Source organism: Leucopleurus acutus (genome assembly GCF_964270905.1).
Source record: "Leucopleurus acutus genome assembly, chromosome: 6".
Taxonomy (NCBI): domain Eukaryota; kingdom Metazoa; phylum Chordata; class Mammalia; order Artiodactyla; family Delphinidae; genus Leucopleurus; species Leucopleurus acutus.
The window spans coordinates 8,125,584-8,147,534 of record NC_139149.1 but is presented as its reverse complement, the minus strand read 5'-3'; the positions used below and the strand labels follow the sequence as shown (position 1 = coordinate 8,147,534).

Below are 21,951 nucleotides of genomic sequence, written 5' to 3'. Positions count from 1 at the left end.
CCCACGAACACCTGGTGTGTGTCGGTCTGGCAGCTGGGTGAAAACTCCAGGCTCAATTTCTGTTAACAAAACGCACGTGGATGGGCTCCCCTGGCATCAGAAGCCCATGGGTTTTTGCATGAACAGTTTTAGTCCGTGGAGATATTTTGATCTCAAAACGTTGAAGCAACTAAGAAGAGAAAGAGAGAGAAGGACTTCAAAATTGGGAAGCAGAAAATTCACAGCACTGCTGGAGTGCCCATACTCCTGTGACAGCCCCGGCTACAGGGAGATGAGGGAATGAGAGATGTGGGAAACAGGGTGTCAGGTCCTATACAGGAGCCCAGCATGCCCACTGAGCAACAAGGCCCATGGGGCAAAGATACGCAATCAGAAGTTAAACTGAGCAGGACCCTGTGGGGCTCCTGGGCACAAAAACCTTTCCATGTCCCCATTTCTTGCTTGGAGGAAACAGGCTTCATACGACTTCCTTGACCTTCCCTGAGTTCCAAAGAGGGGACTCGAGCAGTTACTAACTAGGGAAGGGAGGGGAGGCAGAAACAAGGGAGGAGCAGTTAAGAAACAACAGTGCAGGCTTGGGGCTGGGTTCTGGTTCCTCCTCAAGAGATATACGTTACAGTATCTTGGAGCACTTCTGCAGAACTAAGGTCCCCCCACCAGGTGGAGGATGGTAACTTGAGGATGAGCACAAGATTCCTGGAGCCCCGCCTTGTTACCTCACCACCAACCAATCAGCCCTGCAGCCCTTACCCCAAATTTTGCCTGTAAAAGCTTCTCCCCACAAACCATCAAGGAGTTCGGGGTTTGGGGGGCATAAGCCACCCATGTCCTTGCTTGGCCCTGCAATAAACCTTTCTCTGCTTGAAACTCGGACGTGTTGGTTTGTTTGGCCTCACTGCGCGTCGGGCACATGAACTTTGTTCAGTAACAGATGTTCAGATGACTTACACTTTATGAGCTAGTTCAAAGTTCTGTGTTACTTCCGCTGTAGGTCTGGAAAAAGAAGGAATCAAAGGAGCAAGGAGGAAAGAGGAACCAAGTGAAACTCCAGGGTTCCTGCTGGTTTGGAGTCTGCAGCCACTTCAGTGGTGGTACGGACACAGCAGGGGCACAGCCGTCAGGCTTTCTCCATTACTGCCTTTAATTTAACTATTCTTCATGTGCACCTTTGATTCCATTTCTCACTTCTGCAGTTCAAAAGGAGAAGCAGCCCTACCTCTCAGGGTGAAACTGGGACGTTTTAAAGAACGCTTAAGTATCTGTCAGCCTCAAGCACTAATCTCCCAAAAGGCAACCTGCTCTAAGGACCTCTGTCAAACTACATTGGTTCCTGGAGGGGAGGCAGGGCCTTGCTCAAGGGCCGGTGGGGACGGTGCAGGGTAGCAGACCAGCCATTCATCCCTCCCCTGCTCCAACCTCCTAAGAGAGCATCAGTGCTGGAGAACCTATACTGTCACATGGGATGCAAACGCCCCAGCCCACCCTGACTCTCCAGCCTGGTCTCCCAGGTAAAGCAGCAAGACCCCCTGATGGGTCCTCTGGGTGAGCTGGGGCTCCGGGGGTGGAGGTCAGGCAGGGAGCAGGGCTGCACTGAAGACACAGGCTAAAATCATTACTGTGTCATTGTTAGAGAGCCAAGCTGAATGACCTGTATTTAGGCAACTCTAGAACATTCTGGCATCGAGATGCCTTCACCTCAACATCTAATCTCTGACCCTTTGTTCTGACCTCACAGGACTGCTCGCGCATTCCCATGTGGCAGAGGAAGGAATCACACACAGGTCTCCTCACTCCATGGCCAACAGCCCACAGGGCCTTTTTCCTTTCTGAGTGGCAGTACATGCTCATTGAAAAATGAAAACTACACAGGAGATGTAAAAGCCAAAAACAAGACCCCCCTTCCACCTCAAGTCCCCAGTTCCCAAGGAGCAAGGGTGTATCCTCTAACCACTCTCCGTGCAATATGAATGTCGTGTTCCTATTTTCAAGGAAACACATTAATATTGCAACGTTAAAGCCAAACCTTCCCTTCCCATAGGCCACAGGCATAAGTCGCTGTTTTGTTGGGATAGACACTCTTTATTTGCTTAAGGAAAGCCCTTCCATTACAGGTGTGCTAAGAGAGTTTCTTCATGAATGGGTGTTGAATTTTTTCAATTATTTTGGGAGAGGGTCATAAAGTTTTTCTCCCTTAATTTGTCATTGTGGTGAATTCTGCCTTGAGGTGGGCCATCCTTGCATTCCTGAACAAACCTGATTTGGTGACGGTGCATTCCTGGTCCATACATTGCTGGATTTGGCTTGCCAATTTTTCATTTAAGGTATTTTTCATCTTTGTTCATAAATCAGATTGGCCTGTAGTTTTTCTTTCTTATTTTATCCATTCTGGGCTGTGACTCTCAAGGTTATACAAGTCTCATAAAAACAAGACTTCCTTTTCCTATTTTCTATTTGTGTAAGATGATGATCACCCGTTCATTGGAGGTTTGATAAAACTTGCCAATGAAACTGTCTAGGTCTGGAACATTTGGTGGTAGATATTTTTACTACCGACTCAATGTATTCAAGGTCTGTTCTCTTTCTTTTGAGTCCATTTGGGTAATTTACACCTTTTCTAGTAAATTGTACATTTTATCTAAGTCTTCAGATGTATTGGGAAAAAAGCTGTTTGCAGTATTTTCTTGATTTAAAAAAAAATCAACTGCATTTGTAGCTATGTCTCCTTTCTCATTCCTAGTACTGTTTATTTGTGCCTTCTGTTTCTTCTTTTTTCCTCTTGGCAATTACAAACAATGATGTTCCCTCTCTATACTTGCGCAAGTAGAAATGAGGGCTCTTGAAGCAAGAACTGTAGCAGGTACCCATGTATGTTATAGTAGCAAACAAAGAAAACCCCCATCACCACCACCAAACACCCAGTTTCTGACCCTTTTCCCACTCCACCATCTGTGCCCTCATGCCCTCAGCATCCGCTATGGTTGTCCAGGCTGTCAGAAGCGGGAAGCATCCAGGAAGCAGTCAGCCCCCCCGAAAGGCTGCCTGGAAATGGCCTCTGCCCCTCAGAGACATGGTTGTGGAACACACAGCAGCACTGATGGAGCCAGGACCTTCCCAAACACAGTCCCCGTGAGCAGACACTGAGAGCAGGTGTGCAGACAACACAGACTCTGCTTAGACTATTCTTATTCCTCACACACCCAAAAGGCAGGTATTTGGCCCATTTTGCGGATGAGGAAACATGCTCAGCAGTGTCGGAACCACAAACTGGCAGAGCTGGGGTTGGAGTCCATCCTCCACACGGAGATGCCTCTCACCTTGGGCATGACTGGCCCTGGCCAGCGTCCATAGGGCCCACCGCTGCCCGGGACAGCTGCCCTGGAAGGGACACCTCTCGCTTTGGAGGACTGCAGCCACCCGTGTGCCCACAGAGGTGGGACGACCGAGGGACAGGCCGGCACCCGCTTCTGCTGGTCTCACCAGGTCCCCGGAGCTTTCCCACCAGAGCAAGGTGGGCCCAGCTGGTGTCCTCCTCGCCCCCTTCCACACCCACCTCCCTGGCCGTGGCCCCTCACCTCCTCCAGCCCTCCTAGCCTGCCTCCCATGCCCACAATCCCCCACAGGCCGACCAGGCTTCCCCATCCCTTACGCTCTCTGATGCCATCGTCCGTAAAGGTCCCAACCCCTGAGTGCTCTGCCCTGGGCTCTGCCGGCCTGCAGGAAACACCTCAGTAACATGAGGGGAAATGCAGGCAGGAGACAGGACACGCGCCTCGTGCCCTGCACCTGCCACACGGCAACTGTGGCAAGTGGCTCCAACTCCCTGAGCCTCAGCTTCCTCATCGGTGAAATGGGGAGATGGGTCCCCAGGTCATCCCCTCGTGCTTCCAAAGCCTGGAGTCATAGCTCCCGAAACTTGGGCCTAGGTTTTCCACGGCAGGCTCCCCAAATCTGCAGGAAAGGCTAATGGATAGAATTTTCCCTACTGCGGGCTTTTCTTTCATGAAATTTCCTTCAGACATTATTTAGTTCCTGCCACAGCCTGAGCTCAGATACCGGATAAGCGCAGAAGTAAACACTTGAGCATTTAGAGATTTGCGTGGAAGGTATTCTCTCACCAAAACCAAGCCTTCCTGATGTTTCAAAACCCAAACAAGCTTGAGAGCCACCTCCCTGCTTAAAAGGCTGATCCACAGAAAACAAGGTGCTGAGGGGGCGGCAGGGGGTGAGCGTGACTCCCTCCATGGTGACGGTGACAGTGACAAGCTCTGAAGGAAGGAGGCCTGGGAGGCCGGGGCTTGAACAGCAGACGCAGCCACCAGCAGAAGTAGAGATCCCCCGTGCCCCACCACGTGCACTTCCTTAGACCACTGACATCAGAATCGCCCAGAGCCCCACCCCAGAGCCACCAAGTGATTCTCTCTGTGGTCGGGGCCCAGGAACCTGATTTCGAGGGGCTCCTGGTGACGGGATGGTCCATAATGTTTGAGGGCCGCTTGCTGGACACCTTCCACTAGCCTTTCTGCAGAACCCCTGTGGGAGTGCTTGGGCTCCTGTAACCACCCACCCCTGCTACACACACACACACACACACACACACACACACACACACACACACACACACACACACACACACATCCCAGTTCTGCCCATGTGACTCCAAGGAAGAAAGGAACAAGGCAGGTGGCCATGGGGCTAGAGGTGGCTACTGCAGGGGGAGGGGAGGCATTTTAACACATAAAAGAGATTTAACAGGAAGCTCTGAAAGTTTTCAAAATCCTGTTTCCTTGTTTTCACCTAAGTCTTGATCCAGCAACGGAGCCCAGCCAGTCACCTGGATGAAGCCCAGCCCGCAGGCCCTACCTGAATCACAAGGAGGTGGATCTCCAATTCTGCAATCCTCCGCCCGATGCAGCTTCGAGCCCCGTAGCCGAAGGGGATGGACCCGAAATTGTCAACCCTGCGCAGGTTTCCTGGCCGCAGCCAGCGCTCAGGCCGGAACTCCTTGGCCCGAGGGAAGTTCTCATCCTCGTAGGAGGTGGCATAGTGGCAGAGGGCCAGCTGGGTCTGAGCAAACCGTTTTCACCAGAAAAGTAATAAAGAACTTAATCAAGGGAAAGCAGAGCAGAGGTCACAGCCCCAGCTGGACCGACCCTCCAGAGATGCTTCGGGCCGGGAGGAGTCATGTAAGGGCCCAAGAGGCCATGCAGACCCGGGATGGCAGGTCCCCCTTCAAGTCACACCCTACCCGGAATGAACATCAATGCAGCCACAGAGAAGGCAATTCAAGTCCTTCAGAAACTCTCCCTGGAGGGAACTGCTGCTTCCGTGGGGCCTCCGGCAGGGGGTGGGGGTGGGGGTGGGGGTGGGGGTGGGGAGGGAGGGTTGAATAGGCCTGCGAGCTACAGAAGTATCTGCCTTTGTTTTTGCCAGAGCAGCGTCACACAATCCACATCTCCTTGCTCGTAAAGCCCCATCTTCATCATAAAAATATATGCAGAAGAAAAGGACATCTACAGATATTTGCTTAGGTACAGGGACGTCCGAAACGTGGAAGCAAATTTCCAACCCAACCGCCCCTGCTCAGCCCAGCCCCGCCACGTCCGCCAAACTCACGCCTCTGGGAATCAGATACCCGCCAACAACCAGGTCTTCCTGGGTGACCCGGCCATTCCCCGGCAGCACTGGAAACAGCCTAGAAAGAGCCAACGGGGACGGGAAGGCAGCGGTGACTTTCAAAATATGTTACTAAACATTTAACAGTCTGGATATATTGCCATTTTCATTTTCTAAAAAGTAACACATGGTACAGTTTCAACCAGGAAATCTTGCAAGGATCTTCATGGGCTCCCTAGCTTTGCCCAGCAAGTATTCTGGGGCCTCACAGTCAAAAAAATTTATAGAACACAAAGCAAAGCCTTTAAAATGCTACTGTGCTCCCAAGAGGAATAATTCTTTTTTTTTAAAATTAATTAATTAATTTATTTATTGGCTGTGTTGGGTCTTTGTTGCAGCGCGTGGGCTTCTCATTGTGGTGGCTTCTCTTGTTGCGGAGCACGGGCTCTAGGCGCGCGGGCTTCAGTAGTTGTGGCACACGGGCTCAGTTGCTCCGCGGCATGTGGGATCTTCCCCAACCAGGGATCGAACCCATGTCCCCTGCATTGGCAGGCGGATTCTCAACCACTGCACCACCGGGCAAGTCCCAAGAGGAATAATGCTGAATTTCTGAAATCTATGCAAACATGGGACCCCTTTATCAAGGAATAGTTCATAGGACTCAGGGCTCCAAGAAATAGATTCTGAGAAATGCTACATCAGTTTTTGGATTCTCTGGGAAGTGATCCTACGAAAACTCTGAATAAACTTTTTTTTTTTTTTTTGCCGTACGCGGGCCTCTCACTGCCGTGGCCTCTCCCATTGCGGAGCATAGGCTCCGGACGCGCAGGCTCAGCAGCCATGGCTCACGGGTCCAGCCGCTCCGCGGCATGTGGGATCCTCCCGGACTGGGGCACGAACCCGCGTCCCCTGCATCGGCAGGCGGACTCTCAACCACTGCGCCACCAGGGAAGCCCAACTGAATAAATTTTAATTGACAAATACCAGTTAACACACAGCTGGCTTTTTTCTTTCTTTCTCCCTCTCTTCTTTTTTTTTTTGAGATTAAACAGCATGCTGAAGATGGAAGATGCAAGCCAACTTGAAATATCATTATCGAGTCAGGTTTAAAAGCATTATTTTAGTGTGTACTCTGTAAATAACCTTTGCTCCGTGTCACGGCATTTCCTCCACAGAGGAATGCTGTGGTCACGATCCTGAGCCTCACAGGAGGAAGAACCTTCACTAGTCACCTAATCCCACCTCCCACCCAAGCCTGCCCAAGACCACCCGTATCCCTCATGCTCCGGCGTTTCCCAGGGTCAGTAAAGTCCTGTCCGGAAGTAAACAAGCCTCACTACTTGGTGTCTCCACCTTGACTAGACATTCACGCGAGGAACACAGTAAGCACGTCTAGTAACTGGCCACTCAGCCCAGAACATTTTCCTGACGGTCAGTCCTATTCTGCTTTATCCCCAGAAGAACACACTGGGAAACAGTTGATGAAACAAATGTCTAGAGTGAGTACAAAGTTCGAGGATGGCTCTAAAGATCTTTATGAAGAAATGAATATTTCTAACTGTAAAACAGAATAGCCTTTCTGCTGCTCTGTCGAGGGCAGAGAGGAAATAAAATGGTCATGAGTCCCTCCTTCCTAAACATTTCTGCCACCGAGGGTCTCTGGAGTATTGGTTTAGGACCCAGTTTTTAAGTCAAAAGCACATTCATTGCGATAAAGAATCAGAGACTTAACGGACACGGTTTTTGACATGAATTTTGGTGAGCCTTTTACCTCAAGGTTTCCTTAAGCAGAGCTCGGACCAGTGGGACTTTGGGGACGTCCGCAGCCGTGGGAACGTGCCTTTCCCCCAAATTCCTCACTATCTCCCGGTACAGGGTCTGCTGCACTTCCGGGTGCCTCGCGAGGAGATACACTGCCCAGGACAACGTGAACGATGTCTAATAAAGAAACCGGCAGACACAGGCACGTGGGTGACTAAAAGCAAGGATTTCAGGCGCAGGCAGCATCGGACGTGAAGTCATGGGAGAATAAGCGCAGGTGCAAAGCCACGCCCATAGAAGTCCATCGGAGCATTTTATGTCTTACTGAAACAAAAGATGATCTCCCTTAGCTCCTCCTGGAAAAAACCTGACAGAGACTTTTGGAAAGTAACATCGACGATGGGATTCAAGCGCTCTTTCAATGAAGAGCCACAGGAGAAATTATTTTGGAACTTTAAAAAATCATTGAAGAGCAATCTGCCTCTTCTTCCATGGAGTTTGAGAGCACGTAGGAACGCTGGTTAAGCCTGGAAGTTGTGCCTAGAACTTTCGTCGACCTTCTCTACAAGGATCACCTGAGTTTTGCTAGAAAGGACCTGAGGCTGCCCGTCAGCCTGAGAACTGCATCCTGCAGGCCCGTGGCTGGGCAAGGGCTGCTCTGGTTGCCCTAATCGAGAAAAGATGGGGGAGAGGGGGACGGGAGGTGGTGGTCACAGGACTATTACTGGTCCATCATTGTTCCCATGCACTTATCAAGCAAAGCACCATATAAGGATTGAATGGCATTTGCACAAAGCAGTATCATTGTTTATACCACTTCCTAAACTGAAGAATTACATTTCTGGTTATTGAGAATAAATAATTCTATTTTATACCCTAGATTCCAAGATTTTCACCAAAATCAATACTATTACCTATGTGACTGTAGTTCACTCTCTTGTAAACAAGGAAATTCCACAGTATAAGTGCCCTTTCTTTCATCTAAAAAAAATCTAACTTAAGTAGGCCATATTGATGTTATTTCCCTCTAATCGATATTATGTATTTTTAGAGGGCAAGCTCTCCTGTAATATACAATGTAATGTGCAAGTTCTTCCTTATAAATGATAAGGAAATAATTTAGATGCTTCCTATGAAGAGAACAGAAAATTTCTATTAAAATCACATATTCATGGAAAAACCAAACGTGGTATAGCCATACAATGGAATACTCTCCGGTAATAAAAAAGAATAAACTACTTTTACAGGCAACAACATCCATGAATTTCAAAATCATTTTGCTGAGTGAAGGAAGTCAGACACAAAATACATACCGTATAATTCCATTTATATAAATTTCTAGAAAAATGCAAACTGATTTCTAGAAAACTGCAAACTGTTATGACACAGCGTCAGAAGGCGGTTGCTGGGGCGGGGGGCAGGGGTTATGGGAGGGATGGACTGAAATGGGGGTGAGGAACTTGCAGAGGTGGTAGCAACATCCAGGATCTTAACTGCAGCGCTGGTTTCAAAAATGATTGCATCTGTGCTTCTCCTGTATCAGTCAACAATCTGTATCGAATTGTACCGTTTAAATGGATGCAGTTTATCGTGCATAAATTATGCTGCAATGAAGTTGGCTTTTTAAAATAACATTTTAGAAAATGAGCGTGAAGTTTCAAGATGTTCCCTTCACGTTAGGAACGAGTCCTCGCTGCCCTCCGTCTCACGGTGATGCTCTTAGTTACCACCAGGGGGCAACAGTAGCATGCATCTGAATCAGCTTAGATCCAAGGCCGTTCATTCCATCGTTGCTTCTCCACTCAAGCAAACCCACACTGTCACATTCACACGGTTAATCAGAACTTTCATCGCTTGCATTGTCCGCATTGATTCGTTTGTATTTAATTTATATACTTTTTGCTTTATTGTGGAAGATGATCCATAAGAATAATGACTTTATGTGAAGTGTTTCGCTTTTCCATGTTTAAGTGGCTTCATAATAAAAATGTCAACCGTGGGGTTTTTGTCTACCTCTGAAAAGGAGATTGGTGCTTTCCTCAAGTCCGGGAAGCACTCCTGTGAAGGAAAAACCTTGAGGCAAGCTTAGCTGTTTCATTTTCCCACCTGTTCAATGAAGACAGTAACACCTACCTCAGAGGATTCTGTGTGAACAGAAGGGTGCTTACAGATGTGCACTGGAGACACAGTAAATCACCAAATTTGCTGTCTTAATCTTAATTATTTCACTCAACTGACTTTTCTTCCACCAATTACCAAAAGCCTGGCCCTTCTTTTTCTTATTTCACCACTTTCTTTTAGCAAATTTTAAACTTTTTCTGGACATATACCCACAAATATACCATTTTTTATACTTGAGTAAAGGTATCAGATTATACATAAGCTTTTGGAAGGAACTTGGATTCCACACCCCTGTACCAGCCCCGCCCCAGCCCAGGAACCCATGTTAACCGTCCAGGGTGCAGACTCCATACTTTCCTCCACGTCCAGCAATCACTTAGCGATACACACGTGCACGCGGACAGATGGGACGGGGGCCACTGTTTTACTAACGGGAACACAGGATATACATGCTTTTCTGCATCTTCATTTCTCACTTAGTAATAGGGTATGGAATTCCCTCCATATCAATGGGCAATGCTTTGTTTCATTCTGATACTGAGCCCTCGTTGGTCATAGTGTTACACTAACTGAATCTATTCACTAGGATTTAAAATTGATATATGTACATATTCATAAGTCAAACTGCTTATTAAACTTTTCTTTCTTTATGCTTTCTTTAGCAGGTTTTGAAGTTATGCCGACGTTATCAAATGAACTGGGAAGTTCTCCATAGCCCGGAATATTTTGAATGATAAGTAAGAGGGTTTTTAATGTCTGTGCCCTTTTCATTTCTTTTTTGTTTTTTAAGATTTTTTTGATGTGGACTATTTTTAAAGTCTTTATTGAATTTGTTACACTCCTGCTTCTGTTTTATGTTTTGGATTTTTGGCCACAAGGCACGGGGGATCTTAGCTCCGCACCCGCTGCACTGAAAGGTGAAGTCTTAACCACTGGACCGCCAGGGAAGTCCCTTCATTTCTGATATTACGAAACAATGGAGAAATGTTTGCAAATCAGGAATGATTTTAAACTTTAAAACATATTGCTACTTTGTGTGTGTGGTAATAGAATTGGGTTATGTTATTTACAGAATTCATCGTGCACATTTATTTATATTAAAGAAAAGAAAAAAGGTCGAGTTTTCTCCTGGAGACCCTCAGCAGTGAAGCAGACATTCAGCTAGTACAAACAAGCATGGTCCTCTTAAAGTATCTGCCATCTGTTGGATTCCTCGGAAAGGCCCCCAGCTTTAACTGTGCTCTGCTGAGAAGAAAGGAAAGCTGAGAGCTCACCGTGTCCACGCCAGCCAGCAGCATCTCGGTCATGTTGGCGTAGATTTCCTCCCGTGTCAGCTCCTGGCTGAGGAAGAGGTACGTGAGCAGGCCCCCTCTCGCTCTCTCCCCTCGGTCCATTTGGCACTGTATGTCCCTCAGCTTGTTGTCAACGTGAATTTGGCCTGTTTGAAAACAGCGTTTCTTTTGAAAGAAGTTTTGGTTAAGAATCGTCTCTTCAGGGCTTCCCTGGAGGCGCAGTGGTTAAGAATCCACCCGACAATGCAGGGGACACTAGTTCGAGCCCTGGTCCGGGAAGATCCCACATGCCGCAGAGCAACTAAGCCCGTGCACCACAACTACTGAGCCTGCACTCTAGAGCCTGTGAGCCACAACTACTGAGCCCGCGTGCCACAACTACTGAGCCCGCGTGCCACAACTACTGAGCCCGCGTGCCACAACTACTGAGCCCGCGTGCCACAACTATTGAGCCCGCGTGCCTAGAGCCCATGCTCCACAACAAGAGAAGCCACCACAAGGAGAAGCCTGTGCACCACAACAAAGAGTAACCCCCATTCGCCACAACTAGAGAAAGCCCACGCGCAGCAACAAAGACCCAATGCAGCCAAAAATAATAAATAAATTAAATAAATAAATAAATATTTTTAAAAAGTGAGAAATCTGTCACATTACTTGTGGTCACAACCCACGTGCTTTTTGCTCATTCGAGAAACCAATCTAAAAGTTCTTGAGTCAAAATAGCACGTACCTCCATCGGGGAATCCCCTACAGTAATACCCACTGTCTGCGTGAGTGTTAGATACACAACTAGGAGGCAAGTCAGGTCCATCTGATTCTACAAAAGGTGCCCTGACTCTTCTCTTACTGAATTTGAAGAGTCCATCCCAGGACCTGCAGAATTCCCGCCAGGGTTTGGGGATGAGCGGGCGGAGCCACCTAGGGATGGCACCGGCGTACATGGACGTCTTGAACGTGCAGAACATGAGCTCCAGGGCCTCGATGTAGTCCATCGTCGCCTGCGGGACGCTGTTCTCCAGGCAGCCCAGACGACTCTCGTAAAGAATGGTGGCCACTCCTGCGCGGGAGAGAGGTTACAACCCTTCTTCTTCTTCTTCTAGATCATTCACAGCATCAATATACGATACCTGGCCATAAATGTAACTTTCAAAAGTGGTCCAGGGACTTCCCTGGCGGTCCAGTGGTTAGGACTCCTCGCTTCCACTGCAGGGGGCCTGGGTTCCATCCCTGGTCGGGGAACTAAGATCCCACAAGCCTCGCAGTGCAGCCAAAAAAATAAAAATTAAAAAAAGAAGTGATCCAGGTGCCTACCCCTGAGGTTTTCTCTACCAGGCCCTGACCCCCAGGGCGCTGTGGGTTCAATGCTGACGAACCCTCTGCCTCAGTGCGCCGTCAGCTCAACAGTCTGTTCAAGACCCACAAGGCAAAACTCCCAACCTTTCAGCCAGTTGCCCAACTTTGGGGAGTTGAAAGGTGGCTCCTCCTGGCCACACTTCGGGGAGCCCCAGGATGAGCTAAGGGGGCAGAGGAAAGGGCCTCTGCGAACCAGGGATGGGGAGGATTTTTCAGTGTGTTTACAACTCACTTCTCTGTTGATTTTGTTACTATTTTTAGAGAGCATTAATACCAGAACTTTAAAAAGTTAACTTAAAACTTAAATTTGAAGAAACTTTTTTTTTTTTTTTTAAAGGGAAATCTGGACTTCCCTGGTGGTCCAGTGGTTAAGACTCCGTGCTTCCACTGCAGGGGGCACGGGTTCCATCCCTGGTCAGGGAAGTTCCACATGGCACGAGCAATGCAGCCATAAATAAATAAATAAAAATAAAAATGGGAAAGCTAATAGAATTCTCCAAAAACCCAGGTACAGACAAAATGTTTGGTATGCTATCGATTTTTTTTTTAAGTTACAAGAATACTCACACTCATACTCATATTTCTTTGTATGTATATAAAATATCCCTTGAAGAAGCTGGTGACCTAGCTGGGTCAGGAGAGAGGGAGACTTTTCCATGAGTACTTTTTGGGTTTGATTTTTGAACCATGGGAATGTGCTACCCAACTAACATGGATTTTAAAAGTTAGAATGATTGTGGTACATGCCCTCTAGACTCCTGTTGCTTTTAAAACTATGCTAAGACAAAATGTGTAGTAATTAGGAGCATGGTTCTTGAGTTAGAGAGAGGTCAATTTGAAACTAAGTTTCTGCCACTAAAAATGGGGGTTAGTTTTTCAGTTCCCCCATTTGTAAAACAGTGTCAGTCAACCTGGTTCCATTAGCACTGTGACAATTACATGTACGTATGTAGGGGGCTTAGCACGTTGTCTGGGACACAGGAGATGCTCAACGAGTGATAAGAACCATATTTTGGTAAAAGGTCCATTCTTCCATCTTCCCCACCTCCTGAGTTCACCTACCTTCCATTGAATATTTGAAGAAAAGGTCATTGATGTTGGTCACAGTCTCCCCATCTTCTGCCTGGCTCTTGAGGAAGTAGATTCTTTTAATTAAATCAGCAATAACTTGGTTGATTTCTCCTGCAAAAATGGCCACATCTTTCGGTTTCAGAATTCTTTGTCTCAACACACTTCTCATCTTGAGCCACTGTTCACCCTCCCTAGAATAAAGTGAATTCCAAATAATCTTACTTATAGTGATATTCTAGGAAGGAATTCAGAGTATCTCTGCAAAAATTTCCCAGCAATAAAGAGTCAACAAGATCTGCCAGTCCAAATGGGATGAAGACAGGACAGACACTGCAAAGAGAGGGGAGTGATGGTATTACTCCCCAGTTCCTGTGTAAGGACATGTATATCAAAAGAGCCAAAGATAGAATTTCTAAACCAAAGGGATTGGGACCAGGGGATCTGCAGATGCTCTGTTTTCTCCTCCCTACCTGAGGCTGCCCCGATTCACTCTTGGAAGACACAAAGGTGTATAATAACCATAGTCTGTTATAAGGCAGGAACATCATCCCATGGCGATCAATGCTGAAGTTCGTAGCCCCTCCTGGAGGTCTCCTAAAACAGCTCACCACCCTCACCCCTGTCCACAGATGGGATCTGTGAGCTTCAGTCCCCTCAGTGGTCACCGAAAGGACGCCTAAAGCCACAGAGTGTTCCTTGAAAAATGGCTCCTCTCCATCACTCGGCTAGTGGGCTCCCCACCTTGTCCCTGCCACCAAATCTCTTCCCAGAGGGTTTTAGGAGATTTGGGGAGATCACACGTGAGGCTCTTTTGAGACTATTCCACTGGGAGTTCTGTGCCTTATTAATAGCTGTTTTTAGGAGCCCAGCGTTCAGGGAGGGGGGGCGTCCCTGGGCTCCCCGCTCCTGCTCACGTCTCAGCCTGGCCTCACATACTCACGCGGAGATGAGCCCGGTGGATCTGCCCCGTAAGTCTCGGTACTCCTGCCAGGACCCCATGTTGGCTCTCTGGGGCACGGCCCCCTCTGCCCGGAGCACCTGAGCCACCAGGTCTCGGTCTGCAACAGATACTACAAACTGAGGACCAAAGTGAGACTTGAAGATTTTTCCATATTCCCGTGTGTGTTTCTGCTGCAAAACCATGGAGAAATCAAAAAAGGAAAAAAATACACAGATATGATATACCTTTGACACGGACATTCCTGGATGTTAGGGGAGCAGAAAACTGGGGCAGAGGGAAGCTCTGCATTATGCAGAACTGAATCAGAGTGGCCACTTTACTTACAGTTACCAAGGGGGAGAGGAGGGGGCAGGGATAGACTGAGAGATTGGGATTGACATATACACACTAGATAACTAATAAGGACCTACTGCATAGCACAGGGAACTCTACTCAGTACTCTGTAATGACCTACATGGGAACAGAATCTAAAAACGAGTGGATGTATGTATACGTATAACTGATTCACTTCGCTGTACAGCAGAAACTAACCCAACAAGGTAAATCAACTCTACTCCAATAAATATTAATTAAAACAAAAAAAGAGTGGTTGCTTTAAGTATTCCTGAGGTAAACATATTTTCACATCATTAATCATATTCATAGAAGTTTTCTTAGTTCTTTAAAGATGTGTGTTTAAAAAAACCTTAGCTGTGTGAAGCAATGTGAGAGGAATGTGGATGTAGATGAACTGCAGGGTCTTGACTGTCCTGAGTCAAACAGGGTCTGCCTGCCCCTTTCATTCAGACACTCAGCAGCCGCCCAGCCTGTCCTGTGAAGAAAGCGCCCTGCAGGAAATCTGTAATAAACCTGTAAAAATGCCCCCAGCAGAGAAATGAAAGGAAAGGCACCCAGATTGGAAAGGGAGAAGTAAAGCTGTCTCTGTTCACATGTGACGTGATCTGGCGTGTAGAAAATTCTAAGATATCTGCTAAAAAACATGTTCAGTAAGCTTGCCGGATATAAGATCAATATACAAAATTCAATTGTATTTCCACACACTAGCAATGAACAATCCAAAAATAAAATTAAGAAAGCAATTCCATTTACAATAGCATCATAAGGAATAAAATACTTGGGAATACATTTAATAAAATAAGAGTAAGACTTACACTCTGAAAACGGCAAAAGATCATCGAAAGAAATTAAAGACCTACGTAAACGGAATTTATTTATTCCATGTCAATGGAATGGAAGACTTAATATTATTAAGATGGCAATACTTCTCAAACTGATCCATAAATTCAACATAATCCCTATCAGAATTCCAGTGATTCAGAACCGCAAAAACAATCCTAAAAAAAAAGAACAAAGTTGAAAGACTCACAGTTCCCTATTTCAAAGGTTACTATAAAAGTAATGAAGACAGTGTGCTACTGGCATATGGATGGACATCTAAATCACTGGAATAGAATTGAGACCCCAGAAATAAACCCATACATCTAAGGTCAATGGATTTTCAAAAAGGGTGCCAAGACAATTAAATGGGAAAGAATAGCCTCTTTAACAAAAGATGCTGGGAAAATTGGATAGCCACAAACAAAAAATAATTTGTACCCTTATCTCACACCACATACAAAAACTACCTCAAAGTAGACCAAAGACTAAATGCAAGAGCTAAAACCACAAAACTCTTGGACGAAAACATAGGGATAAATATTCATGACCTTAGATTTGGCAATGGCGTCTTAAGATATGATACCAAAAGAACAAGCAACAAAAGAAAAAAACAGATGATTGGACATCATCAAAATTTTAAAATGTGCGTAATGTCAAAGGACATTACAAAGAAAGTGAAAGACAATCCCTAGAATGGAGAAAATATTTGCAAAGTACATATTTGATAAGAGATTTATGTCTAGAATATATAAAAAAACTATTACAACCCAACAGTAAAAAACAACAACAACAAATAACCCAATTAAAAACTGGGCAATTATTTGAATGGACATTTCTCCAAAGAAGATATCAAAATGTCTAATAAGCACATGAAAAGAAGCTCAATGTCATTAGTCATTAGGGAAATGCAAATCAAAACCACAATGAGATATCACTTCCCACATACTAGGATGCTTATAATCAAAAGGACAGGTAATAATAATAAGTATTGGCAAGGATGTGGAGAAATCAAAACCCTCTTGCACTGTTGCTGGAATATAAAATAGTGCAGCCGCTTTAGAACAGTCTAGAAATTCCTCAGAAGGTTAAATACAGAGTTACTATTTGACACAGCAATTTCACGCCTAGATATATACCCAAAGAAATGAAAACATAACAGCCAAAAGGTAGAAACAATCCAAATGTCTATCAACTGATGAATAAGTAAACAAAATGTGGTCTATCCACACACTGGAATATTATTTGTTCATAAACAGGAATGAGGTACTAATACATGTTACAACATGGGTGAACTTGAAAACATTATGCTCAGTGAAAGAAGCCAGACAAAAAAGACCACACATTATATGATTCCATTTATATGAAATGTCCAGAATAGGCCAATCTATAAAGACAGAACGTAAATTATTAGTGGTTGCTTAAGGCTGGGGGAATGAGAGGGTTGGGGAGTGATTGCTAAAGAATACAATATGGGGTTTCTTTTTAAGGTTATGAAAATGCTCTATAGTTGATTGTGGTGATGGTTGTATAATTTAAGTGAGAGAATTGTATGATATGTGAATTATATCTCAATGAAGTTGTTACCAAAAAAAGAAATCACAATAAATGTAAATGGGTTAAATAGTCCAGTTAAATAATTAAAGAAGGAAGGAGAGAAAGTACCCTCCAGCATGGCTCAGCATGACATAGGCATGGGGACTTCCCTGGCAGTCCAGTGGTTAAGAATCCATGCTTCCAATGCAGGGGGCATGGGTTAGATCCCTGGTCAGGGAACTAATAACCCGCATGCTGTGTGGTGTGGCCAAAAAAAAATAGCATGACATAGGCAGGGCTAAGCATGGGGAAAATGACTACATCCCTCTTTGGCATCTGCCAACATTTCTTATCACCCCAACTCTCAACCACGGAAATGGCGGGCCAGAGGGTCTGTCATCTCTCCACTCTTCTGCTCTCAGGTAGAAGCTGTTTGCTTCTTTGTGGATCTAGTTGAAGTCCCGCTGCCTGGAGATGAAGACACTCAGACTCAACTGGGATGTGTCAGGTGCCAAGGGATCACTCTGCCTAACAAACAGGTGACCCCAAAAGGGTATTTCTCCAGGTTTCTGATAGGATGACTGTTACCAGAACTACTGGGAGATGGGCCACTCCTCGGGCACATCCAGCTACTCAATGGGCACAATCAGACAAGGGAGCCACTGACCAAGGGGCAAAAAGAACGAGATGAAGGACACAGGTAGTTTACGGCCCTTTTTGGTGGAGGGCCAAGGAACGATACAGTCAGCCACAGACTCAGTTTGTGTAGCCAGCTGGAGCACAGACTCTGGAGTTGGAATCTCAGCTCACAGTTTACTAGCTGGGTGACCTTGGGAAGTTAGGTTCCACTGTGTCCCAGTTTCCTCACCTGCAAAATGGAGAAATAATAGAGATTACCTCACATGGAGGACTTAAAACTGTGCCTGGCACATGAAAAGAGTTCCAGAACTGTTCATTCTTCTATGTATTGGTTATTATTACAGTTTACAAAGCCCTTCCACAGCCCTGATCACACGACCTCACAATAACCCGTGAGATGGATGAGGATTGCTAGACTGCTGCACAGAGGAGGAAACTGTGGTCCAGAGAGAAGAACTGATTGGCCAAGATTCCACAGGTGCTTGTAAAGGGCTGCTATGTAACGCAGGACCCTCCTGCTCTGTCATACCTGGCGACCTTGATCACTGTGTCTGCTCTGCCGCTAACCAGCTATGTGACTGTGGGCAAGTCACTCAGTCGACACTTTGGGGCCTTTTCCACATGTAAAGTGAAAGACCTGGACCCTATAGATGAATCCCTTGTGAGACAGCATTCTGTGATCACAAGTTGAGTGAAAGGAAACTGGACTTGAGGTAACAGAATAATTCTCTTCCTCCTTAGAAATGCCTTAGGGGTGACCTGGAGAGCTCAGGGAGAGGGTTTTACTAGAAAAACCAGCTCTAGTAAACAACCAATGCTCCAGTCTACAGCAACCTGTATTGAACTTGTCAATAAATAAATAACAATTTTTTTTTTTTTACCGTATTTGAAAACTATCATCTTGATAGCTTATGTTCAGATTCCACATGGAACAGAAAAAATCATTTTTGACCCCCTGAAACATGTTTGGGAAGAAATCGTGTAGAGTTCATGTGGGGCACGGAGAGGAGGGGCCAACTGGAATTTCAGTCAAATTAAGATTGTTCCTCTTGCCCCACTGTTTTTGGTTTTGTTTTTCTATCAATGAAGTAAGTTTCTGCTTCTCCAGCTGTAGCTGTGGCCTCTGCACCATCATGTAGGTTAAGGGTTGAGGGAATGAACGTATGAACGAATGACCAAAACCCAGGTGGGTGGTTACAAAAAGCTTCCTCTGAGAAGTTTCTGAAGGTTGAAGGGTAAGCTCTGAACAAAAAGAAGTGAGTAGTGGGGAAGGAGGGTGTTCTTGGACGAGGTCCCAGAAATCACAGCGGGTGCTGGGGTGGGAGCCCTGAGAAAATGACGGAGGCAAGCAGCGAGCAGCTACCATAGGAAATGGGAGCGAATGGATTTGACGACGCTGAAAGGTGGGGATCACCTTGCAATGAAAGACGCGATTTGAGATGGGCACGGGAAGGGCAAAACTCAGGGTCAAGATGAGCCACCGTACAACGATCGGGCTCCCAGCACTCCGACGGGGTTGCTGGACCGGTTGGGTTCTTCCTAAGTCCCTGCCCAGACCTGGCTTGACGCCGAGGTTCACGAACTTTCGTTTGTCTTCCCATCACTTAGAGATCACATAACTCGGAGCCTCCGAACCCCTCGCTGTTATTTTTAGTTTTTGTGTTTTTTTTTTTTTTTTCAATTATAAAACACAAACAAAAAGGACTAGGAACATACGCAACCTGTCCTCGGCCGCGTAAAGACCCGCAGGGCTTGTCACCCACCGCGGGAGAGGCGCTGCTCACGGGCCTCCCTCGGGACGGTCCCGGGAGGCCGGGCGGCGGCTCCCGGCGCCCCGACTCCGCAGGCCAGCTCGCCGGAGCGCACGGCGCGTGGGCGCGCAGCGGCTCCAGGGCGGCCCCTGCCCGTGACCCCCTCCTCCGGCGCCCCTCCCCGGTGCCTCCCCGGGCCCCCTCCCCGGCGCTCCCTCCCTGGAATCCCTCCCGGGTTTCCTCTCCCCGGATTCCCTCTCCGGCGCTGCCTCCCCGGGATCCTCTCCCGGGTCCCCTCTCTGGCTCTCCCTCCCCGGGATCCTCTCCCCGGATCCCCTCCCCGGCGCTCCCTCCCTGGTTTCCTCTCCCGGGTCCCCTCTCCGGAGCTCCCTCCCCAGGATCCTGTCCCGGGTCCCCTCCCCGGCGCTCCCTCCCCGGTTTCCTCTCCCCGGATCCCCTCCCCGGCGCTCCCTCCTGGGGTTCCCTCGCTGGCGTCCTTCCCGGGATCCTCTCCCCGGTTCCCCTTGCCGGCGCTCCCTCCCCGGGCCTCGTCCCCGGCGCCTTCCCGCCGGAGCGAGCCCCCTCGCGCTCCCGGTCTCCCGCGCGCAGCTACCTGGATCTCGTGGATGCGGCTGAAGCCGTCCTTCCAGAAGAGCTCCACGAGGTTGGCGAGGGTCTGGGGCCCCGGCATGGCGGCGAGGCTCCGGGGTCCCTCTGCCCGGCCCCCGGCCCGCGGCGCCCCCGGCCGCCCGACTCCTTTGTCCTCGGCCCGCGCCCTCGCCGGGAGCCTGGCGTCCGTGGGCCGAGGCTGCCAAGGGCCCCGCTCGGGCGCCGGGCTCAGACGGGCTTTGAGGATCCGCGCCAGCAGAGCCATTGCGATCCTCTGCGTTGGCTGGTTTGAGCAGTTTTTTGTTTCGAGGGCCGCCCTTTGCTCTTTGCTTGGTTTTAACTTGTTCGAGCAGAGCTCCTGCGAACTCTTACGGCCTGGGCATCAGTTTACACAGACCGTTATTAAACGCTCCCTCCCCTAAGGCTGGGGAAAAGGGGGTGGTCTGTGATTAGACTGCCAGAGAAATAAAGCGATTATTATTTTTTCTTCACATCAGATTAATTAAGCGTTCTTTGAGACCAAAAAATTTTAAGGTCAACCCCACTTCCAAGCATGGCCAAAAAAAAAAAAAAAAAAAAAAGAAAAGCCTACTGGGATATTTTAAATTATTTCCCTCCTTAAAAATTACTATAGAGAGTTTACGGAAGAACGCTAATTTGCCCTTTTTGTATTTTAAAAACACTTCTTTGTGATTTCAAGTTATACAATTATAATTCAATCACAAAATGAGAACAAAAATGTTAGATGACCTTGCAGTAGTTCACAGTATTGTAAAATGACCACATTATTATTTTAGCACAAGTTTCCATAATGAAAACTATGCTGCCTCTATTGACGGATTTTATGGGTCTCAATTTTATCCGAGCACACAGTACACACTGGAAGTGCTAGTGAGGAGCATGGTGAGGGGTGAGGGACTTTTCTTTGAACATTTGGCTTTTTTTTTCTGGTCTCCCCCAAGGACTGGTCCTGTTGCACAATGCTTAGAGAAATGAACACACCTCCACGTGAAGGTGAGAAGAAAGAGGACTTTGCCGATATAGGTTTAGATCTCAGTGCCAAGCTGCAGAAGGGAAGCCCCCGCCCACAAAGAGGGAGGGGCCCTTGGCATGGGAGGGGCAAGAAATGTGTCATCTGGTTTCGGGAAGGGAGCCCAGATTCTGAGCTAGCAATTCAACAACTTACTCTGAAAACTGAGAACATTATTTAAAGATTTCATAACAGTTTCTACTCCTGCACCTAAACGTTAAAAAAAAAAAAAGTCTAGGAAGTATTGTTACTTTTTGATTAGTAGTTTGTACCTTTACAACTCTGTTAAGTGTACGTTTCATTTAAATATTTGTAAGTACGTAAGTGAAACAAAGACCAGAGTTATTCCGTTTCTAGAATTTGATTAATAAATACTTAGCAACTCTTATTTATAAGGCACTATAGCTGCAAGGGACTCAAAGAATAAGATATTAAACCTGCCTTTAAGGAGCTCATAGCCCACAAGAAGAATGAAACAGTACACAAACACACACCAGATTCGCCTAAGTGCCAGAAAACTGGTAGAGAATATGATTGGAATTTGTGGGCAGGGCGATCACATCCACTTATAAGGTAGGAAGGGATGGTGCAGGAGAGAGACCTCCTGAAAGAAGGAGACTTTTAGGCAAGGTTTGAAGAGAGGGCTCAGATTCAAGAGGCAGAGTATGAAGAATGGCACAATCATTTTGTTCCCAGAGATTTTTTGAAGTATTTCTGAGGGTTACTGCTCCTCAGGAGCAAAGAAATCATTAAAGAACCATATATGCAAAAGGCAATTCAGTCCATTCTAGACAAGGAACTGTTCAAAATAGATTTACGTATATAATGGTTTACAACACAGCTAGTTCTCTATTAGGGAAAAGGATATAAAGAAAGATAAGGAGGAAGAACGATTTCACGGTACATAGACACAGGTTTTCACGGAGCACCCCTGCTCTCATGTCTCCTAAAGCTAGTTTCAAACTTGTGGATACAAATAAAGTTATCCGTTCTTGATATTTGCCTCAAGCTCAGTGAAAGAAAGCAAGAGGCTATTTTAGAGTCTCAGTACATTGGTAT

At 46.8% G+C, this 21,951-nt stretch overlaps 1 protein-coding gene across 1 annotated transcript; it reads right to left on the bottom strand.

Annotated features, from left to right (window-relative positions):
- Positions 1–52: 52 nt before the first annotated feature.
- Positions 53–20,312, bottom strand: CYP27C1 (cytochrome P450 family 27 subfamily C member 1; the record flags this gene model as incomplete). Its single annotated transcript, XM_082841078.1, has 9 exons — positions 19,867–20,312; positions 14,152–14,342; positions 13,203–13,402; positions 11,635–11,844; positions 10,770–10,933; positions 7,385–7,551; positions 5,614–5,692; positions 4,861–5,064; positions 53–169 (listed from the first exon to the last, which is right to left on the bottom strand). Exons 1-9 carry the CDS (start codon positions 20,125–20,127, stop codon positions 53–55), a joined length of 1,593 nt encoding a protein of 530 aa, XP_082697204.1. The 5' UTR covers positions 20,128–20,312.
- Positions 20,313–21,951: the final 1,639 nt, after the last annotated feature.